This window comes from Anastrepha obliqua, chromosome 3, assembly GCF_027943255.1.
Source record: "Anastrepha obliqua isolate idAnaObli1 chromosome 3, idAnaObli1_1.0, whole genome shotgun sequence".
Classification (NCBI taxonomy): domain Eukaryota; kingdom Metazoa; phylum Arthropoda; class Insecta; order Diptera; family Tephritidae; genus Anastrepha; species Anastrepha obliqua.
In genome coordinates, this window is record NC_072894.1 from 30248102 (window position 1) to 30266806 (window position 18705).

The 18705-nt window shown below is 38.5% G+C and overlaps 1 protein-coding gene across 1 annotated transcript; it reads right to left on the reverse strand.

Annotated features, from left to right (window-relative positions):
* Positions 1-759: 759 nt before the first annotated feature.
* LOC129240842 (gustatory receptor for sugar taste 64f-like) lies at positions 760-17214 on the reverse strand. Its single transcript, XM_054876867.1, has 10 exons — positions 17131-17214; positions 16921-17065; positions 16581-16720; positions 9681-9749; positions 7319-7510; positions 6741-6935; positions 1975-2246; positions 1756-1910; positions 1380-1632; positions 760-949 (listed from the first exon to the last, which is right to left on the reverse strand). The coding sequence occupies exons 2-10, from the start codon at positions 17061-17063 to the stop codon at positions 827-829; spliced, it is 1542 nt and encodes a 513-aa protein (XP_054732842.1). The 5' UTR covers positions 17064-17065; positions 17131-17214; the 3' UTR covers positions 760-826.
* Between the last annotated feature and the right edge of the window lie 1491 nt (positions 17215-18705).

Genomic DNA, 18705 nt, shown 5'->3' on the forward strand with positions numbered 1-18705 from the left:
TGTTATTAACAGTGTTGCCAACTCATGAATGAAATAACCAGAGCGAAATTTTAATCCCGCGGAGTTTGACAAATAAATTCACCTTACCTTTTGCATACAGTACTATTTTAAGGCTTTTTAAAAATTTTAACATATTCCGGGGTGTATTGTTTCATAATTTATGTGGAGGCATAACAGTACCACCAAGGTGGTGCAGCTGTTTTCTGCCTAGTGCAGGACATTTACAAAGAATGTGTTCTGAATTTTCAGTGTCTATTTCACAGAATCGGCAAATGACCAATTTTATTTAAGAGCTATCTCGCGCTACAGTGGTCTGTGAAGTAACCAATTAGGAGTCTTAAGTGTATTCTGCTGAGTGAAAGAAGCTTAGCAGAAAATCCTCTCTCCGGCATTAGGAATTATTTCGCTTTAATTTCGGCAATTTTCACCGAACTGGTGATAAACGGTTTTTTTTTTTTACTTTTTATTTTTACTACAATATGAAATTTGAAAACGTTTTAAGTTTAAAGGGAAAGGTAAAAAAGCGAGAGTCCCATAAAAGTTGTTAACTAATGAATACCATGCAACTAAGAGAGGTTAAAGGTCATTTGGTGCAGAGGTTTATTGAAAATGACGTCAATTTTAATTATTTAAGGTAGATTTCCATTCCATATAATTTGTTTGTATTTTTTATTATTTATTCTCCAGCTGAACTGATATGACTTTACACGCCTTGGGCCAATGATAGTATTATTGCAATAACCTTTCGTTCTGCTCGCATAACAGGCTTGCCATCCATCCATATGTGTGCGTAATAACTATTATTGACCATCAGACTTTATCCACTTCAATGCGCACTACCATTGCTCGACGATGGCAAAGGACGTACAATACTGGCACAGTCGCCCAGTTTACCATCCTGATGAAATTGTATAAGCACCAGCTCGTATGTCACAATGGTCCCAGCAACCTACGAGTAATGAACAATAAGCAAGCAATAACAAAACTATTACATACATGCAGGAAAAGAAGAAGAAACAAAACAAAACTATTACATACTTGCAACATAAGAAAACAGAAAGGCCAGACCAATTATTACTAAACTACACTATAATGAACTGATCGCTTAAAGCTAGTTGACGCAAATAAGAAGAAAAACAAAATTGCTTAAGGCAAAAAGGCTTTTACCGCCACTGCAACTCCTGGAAAATGTATGAGAAATGCAGATATTGTTGATGGAAGGCCATGAGTTGTACATGCATATGTATATAGGTATATCAGTACATCAGGCACTCACAAAGATGAAACGTGGGTGCAAAAGTAAAAAATGAGTAATCGATGAAGTATACACGTGACCGGCCATGAACAAACGACGGCAATGTAACATTGCCAGTACTTACACTCAGCACCAATTTCCGTGTGAGATAAAAAAATTTCATGCCACTTAATGCAACCAAATCACTGTTAATTTCCTCAGAGAAACGCTTCACCTCAGTGCACCACGACTCTTTAGGAACGCACCGTAGGACGCGCAGAGGTTTCCGAGACTCATCGTGGATGCTGGCCGTATACAATGAAACGGCCAACGTGCGGCCAATAAGAAAGGAGAGCGAGAAGTAAAAGTAGGCGGCGTGTACGAATGAAGGCATTTTACTGCAATGAAAAATAAAGGATGGACCAAGATGAAAATTGTTGGGTATTGTTGGCAAAGGAAATAAATTACGTAACAGTACTTGTACATGTAGTATGAGTATGTAGATGTATAGGTAGACTCACTTGAGGCTGCGCAGCAGTTGCACACAAATAAAGTACAAATTATTCGAAAAGGATATCATTGTGATGAGGGAAATGGCGCCATCAATACGTAAACAGAGCTCACACAAGTTCCGGTATTGTTTGCGACGAGTTGACCAGAAACTTTCAGGCATTTGCTGTCGATAAAGTGAGGCAATTAAAATTGTGGAAAAACATTATACACAATAACACATTTCTTACCATACCCTTAAATTTGAATAAGTTATCGTTGAGCTGCTTAAATTTCGCCGCCAATCCCAGACTAATAAGCATCACAAAACAATCCATGTAATTCCAAATGAAGGTGCACAATATATTCTCAATTTTTCCGTAAATACCCAAATAAATAGTGTAAGGAAAAACCAGGAAGAGTTGCTGGTTAGTTAGAAGGAAGAAGTCTTCAATTGGATCGTTGGTTTGTGAACAGTAGTTGGAATAATGTATGTTGGAGATAATATTCATCAAGTGTTCGCCTGACAAAATGAAAATAAATAGACGTAATATTTACATAGACAAGTACATAGCTTTCTTCATGTAAATAGGTGTTGATTATAATACTTCATGGCTTTTGTTACGTGCACTCAATTTTGATTTTTTTTTTTAGTACAAATGCACCTAACATTTGCGAGATGGCCAAAGTAAGCGCATTCCTCAAAGGTACAAAACATCGCCAGACTTTTTTGATTAACTATTTTGGTTTCAAGTTCATACTTAAGGATCTTAAAACCAGCTTGCAACACTGGACACTTTATTACAAGTACAGGGTGGTTTATGAGTGGCATCTTTTTAAGAACTCAAACAAACGAACAAAAATCATTTTTTTTTTTCTGTTAATATACTGTGGGCAAAAAGTAAGGGGAATTTGGTTGTAAAATCAAAAATCTTGATTTATTCTTGTAAATCAATTACATCCCCTTCAAAATAATCCCCTCTCGATGAAATACACTTATGCCAACGATTTTTCCAATCCCCGAAACATGCCAAATAGTCCATTTCCGGTATAGCCATCAGCACCTTCTTCGATTCAGCTTTTATCTCCTCAATCGACTCGAAACGCGTTCCCCGGAGTGGTCTCTTGAGTTTTGGGAATAGCCAGAAGTTACACGGAGCCAAATCAGGCGAATAAGGTGGTTGCGGAACGATATGCGTGGAATTTTTGGCGAAATGGTCACGAAGAACGACTGCAGTGTGAGACGGTGCATTATCGTGATGCAAAAACCAAGAGTTGTTGGCCCATAATTCTGGTCTTTTTAGACGAATTGCTTCACGTAAACGACGCATAACGCTCAAATAATATTCCTTATTAACAGTTTGGCCAGGTGGAAGGAATTCATAGTGCACCACACCACGAAAATCGAAAAAAACTGTCATCATGACCTTTATTTTTGAACAACTTTGACGTGCTCTTTTCGGTCTGGTCTCGCCTTTAGCACGATATTCGCTTGATTGGTCGGTTGTTTCAGGGTCGTAAGCATAAATCCAAGTCTCATCTTCCGTAATGATGCATTTGAGCTTGTCCTGATAGTCTGAAAGCATTGTTTCACACACATCAATGCGACGACTTTTTTCCAAGAAATTGAGAGTTTTCGGTACCAAACGAGATTTGACTTTTCGTAGGCCCAAATGGTCTTTCAAAATGGTTTTCACAGATCCTTCTGATATTCCAATCATATCAGTAAGGTCTTTAACAGTCAACCGACGATTTTTGAGCACTAACTCCTTCACTTTATTGACGTATTGGTTATCTGTTGACGTAGATGGTCGTCCGGAGCGCTCCAAGTCATCAACACGTTCTCGACCCTCTTTGAAGTCTTTGTACCACTTATAAACATTTTTCTGCGACATGGTTGAATCAACAAATGCCTTCTGCAACATGCTAAACGTTTTCGCAGCCGAAATTTCATTCCGCAAACAAAATTTGATGGCACTTCTCTGCTCAATCAAATCAGACATTGTAAAAATCGAAAAATGCACTCTTGGTCGTTTGGTAAACACAAGCGTAAATATATTACTGATAATGACATTCACATGAAAGTTGGCCCAGATGTTATTAACAGTGCTGCCAACTCATGAAAAACTAACTAGAGCGAAATTTTAATCCCGCGAAGTTTGACAAATAAATTCACCTTACTTTTTCCCCACAGTATTATGGCTTAATTGGAAGAGCAAACATTCCAATTCTTTACGAAACACAATTTTATATTGCTACCTTGGCTACCTCTCCAAGCTAATTTTCAAAGATCTTGTTGACGTTTCTGGCACTATCTCACGTATGGCCTGCCCGTTATTCGCCTTAAGGGCCTGGATTGTTGGCATAACATCGGTCCTTCACGGTATCCGACAGAAGAAGATCTAGCGAGTTAAACTCGCAGCTTCGAGGTGGCCAACTGACATCGCCGTGATGGCAGATAACACAACTATCGAATTTTAATTATTTCACCACTTTCAATTTCGTTTCTGTTATGACTTCTATCATTAGAACAAAAATCAAAAAGTTCCCAGAACAACCGTCAGTTGGCGCTCCAACTGACTTGAGTTCTGTTTTTTTTTTTTTTTTGTTTTTGGTAGATTTTCACATCTGTGACACCTACCAAAATTTTATCACCATTGGCATCGGCATTTGTAAAAGTTACTCCATCTTGCGTAAATCTAACTGAACGTGTTTTCGATTTTTTACAATCTCAAAAATGGATTTGAATTTGCAACAACGGGTTTGTATTAAGTTTTGCGTTCGAACTGGATTCAATGGTGCAAAATCTTAGAGAAGTTGAGATGCTATTTCGGTAGTGATACCCTGAAGAAAACAGCCATTTACGAGTGGTATGAACGCTTCAGAAGAGATCATGAGCCCATCGAGGATCGCCAACGTTGCAAACTGTCGAGCTAGATCTTAAGAGCAGGCAGAGGGCTTTAACCTTGCTTATGGATCCGTTCAGGGCACTGCAGATAATGTTTTGGGTTTGCGCAGTGTTGCCGCAAAGAACTTTAATTTTATGGAAAAAAGGGAACGCGTTTAGACACGATTTCGCCAAAGACATTATTACCTTACGGGACGATAAGGAGAAGCAGTTCGCCAAAGGAGAAAAGCATTGTGGGAAGACAATTCATGGATCTTACACCATCCCGTGAATCTACATATGCGTGCATTTCTGAACAAGAACGACTCGAATGTCATCAACGGCCATCGAATTCACCTGATATGGGTCATTGCGATTTCTTTTCTGTTTCATCAAGTAAGTAGAGTTCCGGAAATGTTTCGAGAGATGAGGCGAACGCTGGCAGTAGTATTGATGGGGGGTACTTTGAAGGCGATAATATCGCTTTTGATCAATAAACATTTATTTTGAATTTTCGGAATAAATTCCGGGAACTTTTTGGACAATGTGGTATGATTAAATGGCATCACCTGTCAGGTACAGCAATTTTTTTTTTTTTGGTGACATTTCCAGACTGCTCACTCTAATCAAGTAAGTCTTGTACGAGGCTATGTGAGAGAAGCCATGTTAACGATAAGCCATTGAATCATATAATGAAACAAAAGATGCTGTGGACACGTTCGAGCTGCAGCCGTAAAACCAATTGGTTGGTCCCTTTGCATGTTCTACGGAATCGTTTAGAAGAGAGGTCACGTGTGCAGAAAAAAGTTCGTGCGACAATAGCTGACTCGATTGAACATAATACTGACGATTCTACGGTCGCACCAGGTATAGGAAATGGCACCAGAGCAAGATACGATTTCTGTAATCCGAAGTTGAACCGTAAGAGAGTATATTACTGCGCAGAACGGAAAAAATTTTGCTGCTTGGTGCACAGATCACCAAACTGTTGACGAAGTGAAGAAAAATATAGGTGAAAAAACCAACAAAAATCCATTTTGCTGTGCACAATTTTTTCTAAGCCATAAACTTTATATAATTTTTTCTTATGTTAATTTGATGGAATTAATAAAATATGTTTAAAATCTTCAGAAGTTTTACAAAAATATCTCGAACTGAAATATTAGTTCATTTTTCTTTTCTTCAAACGATCTCTATACCTCCGATTAAAAAATGTGATCTACTAATACGACTGTAAGATATTTTAAATATTAGAAAAATTAATTTTTTTGTTTGTTAATTTTTGTTACGAAAGATATAATAAATATCTTTTTGCTTTTATTTTATAAATCTTTGGTTTTATAAAGGTGAAATAATGCTTTTTTATAAAAGCCGCCTGCAAGGTGATGTTTACCATCAAAGGGCTAAAATATATGTTAACCATTCTAGCGTTAAAATAAAAACCACTATATGGGCCAAACTGTGTATTGAATGTAGGCCTCGTTCACTTCAATTTAAGTGTACTCTAAGGCAATTTTTTAGTAAGGCGTCTATCAAAAATCAAATGCGGCAATTAATTTAATTTTTCGTTTGGAATACCTACATCCCACGGTAAACTAGGTTTATCTATTATTTTGGTTATTCTGAAAAATATTTGAGCACGTCAAATCTGGCTGGTAAAACTTTCAAAAATGCCTTTAAACGGCATTTTCGGAGCTTCCACCCGTACTTTCTCAAAATTCTGGCGTGATGAAAAATTTTGAAATACCAGATGCGGCTTCAGCGTGCCAAAATATATGGAAACAACTTGTTAAGCTCAAACAACAGGCAAAATATGCCGCCTTCTTTATATAACCACCAATGTAATACTTCCTTCTTGGAGCTGGCTGAGTGTGAATTATGAAACAAGCTTTTAGCTAGAAACCGCTAAAAATATGAAATAAAAAATGAATTTTTTTTGAGCGATTATTTCCATGCTTGAATTGGCACAGGCTCTCACCTACTCACTTAAGTGCAATTCAGAACTGTGCGAGTGGCCTATGTACATTACATTTGACCTACACATACCATTAGGTCGCAGTACTTCGGCCTCTCCCCCATTTACTTATGCGCTTAAACCTTCACTCAAACACAAATGCTCATCTAACTCACCGAGTGACAACATCATGGCAACAATTGTCACCATTTTAATCTTATACGCCAGACGTCCTTTTTCCATTTGCGTTAAATACTCAGGCAAATCGCTCTCAATCTCATACCAATACAACATCAATGCAGGCCATTTGCGCGCCAATGAGATAGCACTGATGCAAACCACAATAATAGACGAGCGAAATATCAGTGGCTCTGGGAGAAATTGCGAATATAAGAAGCAAGCGAGCCAGATTATATGTAGAAATTGTTCAGCAATGAGGGCATTCGAAGAGCGAAGAACGTTTGCGGAGTGGTGCAGACATGACAAAGATAAATTGTTATGTAATAAAGGTACTATGCAATCTCACTGAAAGAAAATTATTTGTTATTCTTATACATTGTATGGTATGTTTACAAAAAATAAAAAAAAAATCACATACAAACAAAAATGATAGTCATCTAAATGTCAAACGTAAAGTCTAGCCAAATAAATTTATTATTATTGTATATGTGGTCAGTTATGTTCAGCTCGTCCATTCTCTCTCTTTCTCTCTCTACTTATACACAATGACATATGTATACATTCAGTTACTTACCAACACTATTGAAGTTGATGGGTTTGTGTAGCAGTTTGTTTATTGAGAACCCCAAATCAATTACTGTCATTATTATAAATAATAAACAATACAGAGTCCGTATATTTGTCCAAGAGAATGACAATTGTTTAGGATGCGAGGCAGTGACTCCCTTAACTGGCATCACGGCAAAGAATTCCGCGAACAGCAATACTATTTGAGAGAGAGCATTACAGTAAAAAGGTAATAATAATAAAAATGTATAAGTTGATTGATGAGAAAACACATTTATTTTATTTTTCTTTGTACATAAGTGAATTTATTGCCCGACTAATCCGGACCAACAAAGCGGTAAGCCGAGTTATTAGGTGAAATGAATTTCCCAGGAAGAAGAACGAGACTCTACTCAACAGGTCAAACTCAGAGGCAATAAGAGAACGAGACTCTACTCAACAGGTCAAACTCAGAGGCAATAAGAGAACGAGACTATACTCAACAGGTCAAGCTCAGAGACGATAAGAGTTATAACTTGTAACATCAAGGGACGAACAAAAGTTTAATACTGACACATGAAAATTGGGCGTAGTTTTTATCCGATGTCAATAATATTGGATCTAAATGAAGGGCGAAGCCAACATGCATGGAGAGAAGCGTGGGCGAATTTTATTAAGTCGTTATTGAGATGCTCGCATTCACCCAAAAGTGTGCACGACGCCACCCGTTTTTTTTAATATTAGTTGCGTCGTGTATTTCTTATCGAGCTCATCATTTACACCAAATGTGAGTACTTTTGTTTCATTTCAGCAGAGATACCACATATTTTTGGTATCAAAAACGTATCCCCACATGGGAGGTTGGTGTGATTACCAGCTAATTTTACCCCTAAGGCGAATTTCATTGCAACATATTTATTTTCGTTCGAGTTATGGTGCGCATGGATGAATTTAGCTAAGTCGATTTTTCTCATCATTCTGAGCCTTTTGGTACATATTTCTATGTGTCTATATCTATGACAGACAAAAAAAGAAGTGGTAGTTCTCATGTAGCTCGAATCAGTGCAGCCATAAAAGCCGTTCGAGAAAGAATTCGCAGAAATCTCTTAGAAAATAGAAAATCATGTTCAGGCAAATGAATGTATCGACCAGATCAAGACTAATCAGAAATGATACCCAGGTGAAAGCCTTCTGTCGCTTAACCGGTCATCTTTTGAAAACGCGCTTGAAGAAAATTAGACTCGACAGGTACAAACAGCTTCTTCGATGGCACGCGGTCAACGGCCATGCAAATATTCTTTTCGCAGATAAGAGAATGTTTACTATTGTTCAAACGACAAAATCCATGTTAAAACTTCTAAAGACGCAAAAAATTTTGTTCCAAGGGCTCAGCGCGGTCACCATCCAGCCTCCGTAATGGAGGCGTTATAAAGGCGTTACATCTCTTAATTTCTGCGAAAAAGTAGTTACGACCGGAGCAAAAGTGCTTTAGAAGGCGTGGTGAAGCAGTTGAGTAGTAATATATTCAATGGGGAGCGTTGGATCTTCGAGCAAGATTCCGCTCCAATCCATAAGACAAAAACCATCCAGTAGTAGCTAAAAAATAATATTCCTGATTTTATAGCGGCAGAAGATTGGCCGTGTGGAAGTCTGGATCTGAATCCATTGGACTACAGTTTGTGGCCAGAATTGGAAAGCATGGCCTGTCGGAGACCTCACAGAAACTTGGAGAGTCTCACACAATCTTGTATAAAAAGCAAATGGTGAGCATTTTGAATGAAAATTTTACATTTGTTGTTTAATAAACTTCATTAAAAACGTATTAAAACTTCATATCTATAGCGGACTTAACTTGTAACATAACTATGGCAGGTCCCAGCATAATATTTTTGTGCACTAGTGCACGTAGACAGCAATTAGAGAAGTTATCATCATCTAAGGATAGCGCTCCAAGAGAGCGCCGAGGCGTAAATTTTTATCTTCTTTGCGTATTTCTCAAAATGATATTTACAAATTTTTCTGTTTCTTAAAACTCTATGCAACTTCATTTAAAGCACAAAATCAGGGCCGCTAATTGGTAGAGAAGCTGATCGAAATACTGAGCAAAGTGCAATTTTTTTCCAACATATACAAGGTGGTGCAATATTAATACTCCAATTTTGTTCTTGAATAACTCTTTTACTAAATAAAAGAATTATTTTGAGTACTGGAAATATTTATTTAGACCTCCTCGCCCTCCATTGCTTTCCTACTTGTATTGCTGCAGCTGTCTATTTCAAAAGTGTCAAATATGAGTGATGTATGATGCCATTTCCTAAGTTATAAATCTGCGGATAGGGTGATTAATTTTGCGCCACCTTGCACAAGCAAGCCGTAGTTGTTAAATTTACCTTTGCCAATCGCTTGGTGAAAACTGCCATCGTGCTGAAAATTCTCCTTCACTGACTTCTCCAAAACTTCTACAAAGAAATAAAATTTTCTCAAAACTCAAAGTGAAAAGAACGTAATGGAAATGAAGTCACTTGACTTGTTCCATAAAGTTAAAACCTTCAATTTATATACCCCGTTGATTGAAAAGTTGCCGGAACAACCGCCAGGTGATGTTTCTAAGTCAATTGATTTTTGTTAGGTTGCCACATCTGCAATCTGCATTAGCATTCCTAATAAAATTTTATCGTCAATGCTGACATTTGTAAAAGTTACGCCGTCTGGGGTAAATTTACCTCTGTTTTCGATTTTTTATAGTTTAAAAAATGGACTTTAGTTTATGAGTACAACAACGAATTTGTATTAAGTTTTGCATTAAAAATAGATTCATTGAAAATGAAAACCTTAGACATTTTGAAATGTAATATCGGTAATGAAAGAAAATGTTTTTTGCCATTTACGAGTGGCATGAACGCATCGGAAGAGATTGTGAGTCCATCGATCGTTCGGATGACGAACAAAGTGGTAGGCCCTCGACATCGAAAATTGTTGAAAACATCAATAAGGTGAAAGAAAAGTTGATCAATAACCGCAGAGAGTAGGCAGGGGACTTTAGCATTGCTTATGGATGCGTCCAGAGTGTAGTTTATGATGTGTGTTCGGGCGGCGTTGATGTAAAGTTGGTTCCAAAGAACTTGAATTTCATAGAAAATGCGGCCGCGTTGATATCGCCAAAGACATGATTTCCTAGGTTGAATCCGACCCAACAGTCATCAAAAATTTTATTATTAGAGACAAGACTGGTGGTTATATGACAGTTTATGACAGTTACAGACATTAGGCGAGTGAAGAACTCCGAAGGAACCGAGTGAACTCCGAATGATCCAACCAATAAACCAAGTCGTTTTCAGTCAAACAAGAAAGCGATGCTCGCGGATTTTATGAATTGCGACTGTACTACATACCGTGAATTTCAGCCAAAAGCTCGGACAGTTAATAAGGACTATTATTTGGCTGTTATGAGGTATTTACTTGTAGTAATTCGACAACCATAATAATGTACCGTCGCGCAGGGCCATCATTACCCGTGACTTTTCGAGCAAGAACAAAGCGAATTTCATCCAACAGACATCGAATTCACCTGATATGGCTCCCTGCTCGAGTCAAAAAACCACTACGGGACACGAAGAACGCGTTTTAACAGCCGAAAGGAAATAATGGAAAAAGCGAATGTTGGATCTGATGGAAAAACTGTATCAAAAGCTAGCATAAGTGCGTTGCTGTTGATAGGAAGTACTTTGAAGGTGACAATATAACTTTTGAGGAATAAAATTTTATTTTTGATTTTCTGAATACATTCCGGAAACTTTTTGATCAAGGTGGTACATATATCGAGTGTCTCATAAAGGCCGCTTAATTTGAAAATAGTGTAATTTTTTTTTTGAGTTGCCAGTTTTTCAGCTTTCCGATTGAAACAAATGTATATTTAATTTTAGCACTAATTTGAACTTTGTGCAAGTCCCCCGTAGAAATGGTGAGAATTTTACGGAAGCGGTTCGAATTGGTCAGCATAAAGCATCTTCTCGCCGTACAGTGGATTCACCCCCACTTCGCTATCGCTTTTAGCAACTGACTAATCATTGGCTTATTTACCAAATCCTATTGAAAACAACAATGGCATAGTTGATGCTCAATTTTTAAAGCAAAGTTATGTTATCTCAGCCTGCAGTTATGTGCATAAGCCAAAAAAGAGCCATTCTATTGCCATTCAGTCGTTGAATCTTCTTCTCACAAGTTTTACGAAAGTAAATAAATTGGCAAATAATCCAAAAACAATTGCTAATTTCAAGGGTAAGATTCGGTGCGCCCTTGAAAAAACTTTAACCGGGGGTAGCCAAATATGCAGCCACCCACACCTTATTTGACATAGATACGAGTTTTTTGTAAAGACACGAGTTTTCTCACAATATTTTGCAAAAATGGAAAAACAGAATATGCTGATATTTTATTTATTTTGCTAAAAGAAAAAGAGAATTCACGCCGCAGCTTAAATGTTATAGTACCGCTATTCCCGGCGCGAGTTTCAACAAACGAAATTATATTTTTAGTATGCGAGTGAGTTTGACATAAAGCAATAATCAATTTTATGTACGTATCTTTTTTCCTTTTTAATTCCTCTCGGGAGCGTAGGGCCTCGGCAAAACTCTTCCATCGTACATGGTTCTGTGCTGTTGGTTTTGCACCGTCCCATGAGATGTCGGCATCTTCTAGTTCGCGCAGCATCGACCTTCTTCGTTAAACGGGACCTCTGCTCCCTTGCGGGTTCCAGTCCAGTGCCATTCTCGTGATGCTATCTGGTGGTTTGCTCAATGTGTGACCTATCCATCGCCACTTTCTGCATTTGCTTACGAATGATTGTAGCCTCTGTCTGATGGTGTTAAAGACCAGCCTTGTTTCGCTTCCGTACAACAACACTGCCTTTACGTATGAGCCGAATATTCGTAGTTTAGTGCGTCTGAAGATTTGCAAACTCCCCCATACCGTATGCATTCGCCCGAATGTCTCCCTTACTTTGTTTAGCCTGCAGTTGACATCTTCATCTGCTCCACCGGGCATCCGTCAACCAATATCTGCCTTGCTTTATTGTCTTTAACTTTCATGGCCTTGGTCTTAGCGATGTTGACCTCCAGTCCAACAGTGCGTGCCAGCGCGACTAGTTTGTCCGTCTTCGCTTGCGTGTCAGTGAGTTTATGAGAGAGGAGGCAGATGTCATAGGCGAAGTCCAGGTCCTCAAGATGTCTGGTGAATTTCTATACGATGCCTTTTTTGTGCAGGGTCAGTTGGCTCATGACGTCATCAAGGAAGATGGCGAAAAGAAGGGGCGACAGGGGACAACTTTGCTTTACGTATGCGTTGGTAGTGAATGGATCGCAGATATCGCACCGATAAATGGTAAGATAGCCCGTAATAAACCTTTCGAAAGTGCAAATAATAGAAGTCCCAGATTACAGTTTGCGCTTGACCATCTAAATAAAACCCCAGCATTTTGGAGGGCCCTACTTTTTACACACGATGTAAAAATAAACTTATTTGGACCAGATGGCAGACATGTATATGATGCCGGGCCAATACGGAGCTCAAACCCCGAAATTTGCGAGTTATTATAAAACACGGCGCTGGCAACGTTATGGTTTGGGCATGCATGTCATCACGAGGAGTTGGAAATTTGACTTTTACCGAAGAAACAATGGAAAAATATCTTTACTTAAAACTTCTGCAGCAATGCGAACTTGTCTCACGACGACTTTAGGTATAGTCACTGGCCTCATTCCACTCCAACTTGTAGCCAAACAGTCGGCAGCTAGTGCAGTCCTAAGGCTTCCTAATCTATTTCATCTTAAATAAGGCAATCTTACAGAGCATGTAAGAATTCTGGGTTCAATCGTGAAACTTCCGTGGAGAAATAATGAAATGTCTTTAAAACAGGTCGCACAGGTGTGGTTTACTGATTGACCAAAATGGAAAACGGCAGTGCTAGGGCTGGAATTATCGGACCACACTTCAAGAAAGCAATTACAATGGGAAAAACGACTTCCAATTTTCAGGCGGAAGTCCACGCCTTAGAGCTATGTGTCAGGGAATGTTTTCGTAGAGGCAGGCCTGGTGCCAATATCAACCGTTTGACAGAGAGTCAAGCAGCTCTAAAATCGCCAGATAGATTCACATTTCAATCAAGGTTGGACTGGGAATGTTTTAAAATTCTCGAAGATCTAGCGTCAAGAAACTTTGTTTCTCAGATGTGGGTCCCGGACATGAGGGCACGAAAGGAATGAAATTGCGGACACTATTGCGAAAAAGGGTGATGAACCTCTATGCGGGGTAAACAACTCCTTCAAAAGTGCCTTTTTAAGTGAGCGTGAACAACGCGGCTTCATCGAGTACTGGAGAGCCCAAACGGGAATGCGGCAATCGAAAAGACTCATTGATCCAGAACGTATAAAGGTAATGGCAATCCTTAACCTTAGCAGAAAAGGCGTAAAACTGTACATTATAAGCCCACTTACCACATGAAAAAAATGGGTGTGGAAGAAAATGATTATTGTAGACTCTGGAAAGAGGCACGGGAAACAACAGAACGTGCTCTATGCGACTACTCAGCAGTGGCATGACGTAGACTAAATTATCTGGGATGCTTGGTTATAGATCCAAACCTCCTGATAGAAATTATGCCTACAACAGTTTTAGGATTTATTAATAGCCTAAAACGGCTTGAGCGGGATACATGGGTGCACAATATACCTTTTTCGGTCGCAGTGCACAAATAGCCATTTTATAATAATAATAATAATAAAGCTTCTGCAAGAAAATTTGGTTCAAAGCGCTAGAAAGATAACGACCCTAAGCACAAGTCATAAACAATAAAGACATGATTAATATATAAATGGCCCCACATTGCTAAAACTCCTGTAAAATCAACGGATTTGAACGTCATCGAGAATTTGTGAATAAGAAAATATGACATCTATAACAAAGCTAAACGTAAAAATGCGATACTTGAGGAGTGGAATCAAATTAAGCCAGAATACACTAAAAAATTGGTTGACTCCTCCATGTAAATCTGTATCCAGCTGTAAATAATAATAAAGGATACCCAACAAAGTACTGAAATACCTTAAAATTTTAAATTTAATTATAAAGAAATAGTTGATCTTTTTTAACTGTATCATTTAAACCACAGCGTGAATTCTCTGTATGCTTTCCCCTTTTTTGCATTAGAATGAAATAAGTGGACACTTTTCATGTTCAGAAATGAAATAAAATCAAATAGTTCAAATATCTGCTTACTCTATTCTTCCACTTTCGCAAAATATTTTGAAATACAGAACACTTTACAAACAAATTGTAGCCGTATCAAATAAGGTGAGAGAGACTGTGAGCCAAAAATTTCATCAAAGTGAGTGACACCTATCACGAAGCAATCTTTTATCAATTATTGTATTATTATCATTCCCGCCTTTTACGCTAAAAAAGAAAAACTTTTCAAATAAACGTTGCTTATTTTTTTTAAATTTCTAAAAAGGCGGTCATAACTAAACTTCTTATGTGCGTACACCTAATTCACGTTTTACGGGAATTTTATTAAACACGAGTTAAAAAGAAAACTAGTCTCCTTTTAACTAAAATTGTTTTGTTTCAAGATGAATCTGAATATTTTATGAATTTTCCTTGAATTTTGGATCAAATAGAGTGAGATTTTTCGGCTCTGTGCGAACCGCTTCAATAAGTCTCAAGAAAAGTATCTGCGACTCAGTAGATTTTGCTCTCCCCGTTTAATTCTTTTTTTCCTTATAATATTGGGCTGGGCAATAAGTTCATAGCGTTTTTATATTTTCTTCTATTTTATAACGATTTGTTTGCTGTTTGCCAAAGGGTAAGTATTCATTCGGTAGAATTCTTTCTGCTCTACAAAACTTCGTTAAATGTATTGTTGAGTTATTTAAAGTTTGATTAGTTTTGAGGCTAAGAAATGGAATACCCAGGAGGCAAAAACCAACATTTTCGACACCTGCTCTTCTTTCCTTTTCATCGACGTGAAAACGTTGCCGAAGTAGCCCGGGACAATTGTGGCATATCATAGGCGAATCTACAGCACGGAAATAGTTTGCAAAGTTCCAAAATGGCGACTTTGACGGCGACGACATGTCCCGCAGCGGTAGACGTTCCGAATTCGATGAAGAACTTCCCAAATCACTTTCGAAGGAAAGCGGTCGCCAAAGCTGTCTGAAATTGGCGACGGAAAACATGAACTTCAATCATAAAACGATTCCCAATTACCTTTATTCAATGGGATTTACCGAAAAATTAGCAGTCTGGGTGCCTCACGAGCTCAACGAAAAAAACAAAGAAAGTCATCTTCGAATTTATTCTCAGCATCTCGCCCTCCACCAAGCAACACACGGTCATAAACAACGTGTTTTGTACCGAATCGTCTCGGAAGATGAGGAATGTTGCCTATACATCAACATGAAGTAAAGAAAGGAGTAGGTGGCTCCAAAGACGAAAGTCATGCCGAATCTTCATCCAAATAAGATCAAGTGTTTGGGCTGGGAGGACATGGTGCACTAGGAAATATTGGAAAATAATGGCACGGATTTTCCAATAGCAGGTCTGAGGTATTAAACAGGAGAGATGATTAACGATTTTTTAAGGCCGGAATTGGATGGTATTGATTTGGACAACGTTTATTTTCACAAAGACGGCGCTTCGTGCCACACAAGCAACAAAACGGGAAAAGCTTCCGGACCGTGTTATCTCTGGAAAAGGTGATCACAATTGGCCACCCAAATCTTGTCGTTTAACACCTTGTGACTTTTTTCTTTGGGGCCACGTGCAAGAGAAGGTCAACGCCAACAGCCCACGGTCGATTCAAGACCTCAAAGATGGAATTCGTGAGGCTATCGAGGACATAGAGCAGCCACTTTGCAATTCGGTTATGGATAATTTCATGAAAAGAATATTGTTCTGTAAGCGTGGTCGTGGTGGTCATTTGCCTGATGTTATTTTCCACTATTAACGGCATACTTTCCTCTTTATAATGAAATAAACATCGGATCATTTGTATTAGAAAAAACCTTTTTTTTTTTTGAATATCAAAATAACACCCCTTATTAGAAAACCATTTTTTAATATTTATCGAATTAAGCTACTGTGGGTGGGCTTTTGACAAAACAGAGTACTTTAGCTTAACAATTTTGACTTTAGATCAAAATTTTCTGTCTTTCACAGAAACATTTCGCATTTAAATTCAACTTTAATTAAGTTGGTTTTTAATATATTTTCCATGGTATTAATTAGTTGCTTACTTGGTGGTCTGTCTATTTGCAGATGCAGCAACTCCATTTGTGCAACAAACTCCGTACACGTACGCTTAATTAGTGCAGATTTGCGGTTATGTTTCAGCTTCAGTGATCCACAAGCTGCGGGCTCATTTGTGACAGTTTGGCTGCAATTACTAAGCTCAGTTGAGTATTTGAGAGATTTAAAACTCTTATGTATATACGAGTATGAACTAATTACGACAAATTACCTACTATTACTACCTTAAGTTTCCATTTACACATACCAGTCTGCCGTGTATGTGTGTATGAGCACATACATACAAACGGGTCTAGCACTTTACGCCAGGAGGAGCTAGCTACTCACCTAAGGCGCCGTATGGTGCCTCGCTCGTATTGACGGCGCATCAAACGTTGCTTCTTGCGTGCTTGTTGCTGTTGTTGTACACGCAAACGCGCATCCGCAGTGACGTTACCAATTTTCCAACCAATTCTCAGTGCAAATTTCATTGCTGCAAAGGTGCAGATGACTTATTTAAAAAGAAACGTTGTTGTTGCACGTTTTTGTGCCTCTTACCAATGTGATTTTTCTGGCTTCAACTGCAGCTATAGTAATAGTGTCCTGCCCGACTTTCGACCGGTATACGAATGTAGCCTACCAAATACCAAAGTGCTTTGCATCCTTGACTGGTAATGACCTGCACTTGCAGAGAGTAGCTGAATGTGTGTTTATTTACATATGCATATGTATGTAATTTATTTTTATTGCTGAATTTGTTTTCTGGTTTTTTTTTTCTGTATGAAATTCACACGCAATCCAAATGTAATCTTTGCAAATTTGTTTCTAATTGTAACATCAGGCATTTTCCCACGGTCGGTGCTCGATAAAAGATATATCAGTGTGTTGAAGCAATTAAGCTCTGTCTGGGCTATTTGTCATTTTTTTGCAGTAATGAGAGTAGCTCAAATACTTGCATGTCTATGTACTTCATGCAGTTGGATGTACTAGGGTCGCTGGAAAAGTCCGTGCAAACTTTTTTAACTTCATTTTAGACTTATGTCGTACATTCGTCTAACGCTGTTCTAGATCGTTGATGCTTTCCGAATAACATTAGGTGCTCAACTAAGTTCTCGCTGTTTTTTGATGAAAATACAACTTTATTTTGAAAAAATGGTTGCAACTGAATCATTAAAAGTATTGCCCATCGTTGGCTAATACTTTTTCCCATCTTTCTGGTAGATCTCGTATACCGTCGCGGTAAAACTGTTTATCTTTTGAGGCTATCCAAGGATTAACCATTTTTTGATGCTGGTCGCTAGACCATGTGCCATCGATCGGAACAGGTGATAATCGGACGGCGCAATATCTGGAGAATATGGCGGGTGGGGTAGGATTTCCCATTTTAGTGTTTCCAGGTAGGTTTGAACGGGTTTGGCAACGTGAGGTCATGCGGTAGAATCACTTTTTCATGCCTCTCCGAGTATTGCGGCCGCTTCTCGCGCGGTGCTCGGCTCAATCGCATCAATTGAAGTGGATACCGATCCCCAGTGATGGTAGTCCCCATGACTTTCTATTCTTTGGATTACTGTAATGAATCCATTTTTCATCACCCGTCACGATGCGATGAATAAAACCCTTTCTTTTTTGCCGCTGGAGCAGTTGTTCACAGGCAAAAAACGACGTTCAACATCCCTTGGTTGTAACTCATAAGGAACCCAAGTCCCGTGTCCCGGAACCAATCTCAGCACGCTGTTTCACTTAAAGCCGCATCTCCATAAACTTTTTGTAGCTCTCGATGCGCTTTAGCTGCCGTTTTTTTCGAAGGAAAGAGGAAAATCAACACCTCCCGCAAATGACGATTATTTATATGATACCAAAACAAAATCACTAATGTGTCGAAGCACTTTGTTTACCATATGTCTAAGCCTGGTTTATGGCGTTTAAGTTAAGTTAGAATCGACTAGCACACACTGCTGGCGGCATCTCTTGATAAACAGCGGGAACTTAGTTGCGCATCTAATAGGACTAGTCCAAGTCTGGAAAATAGCCATTCATTTCTGCAATTACCTCCTCGTTTAAATAAAATCATTTTATCCTGAGAATAGGGAGCCGTCCTCGTATTTGTGGTGTGCGTCTTGATATTTTCCATAA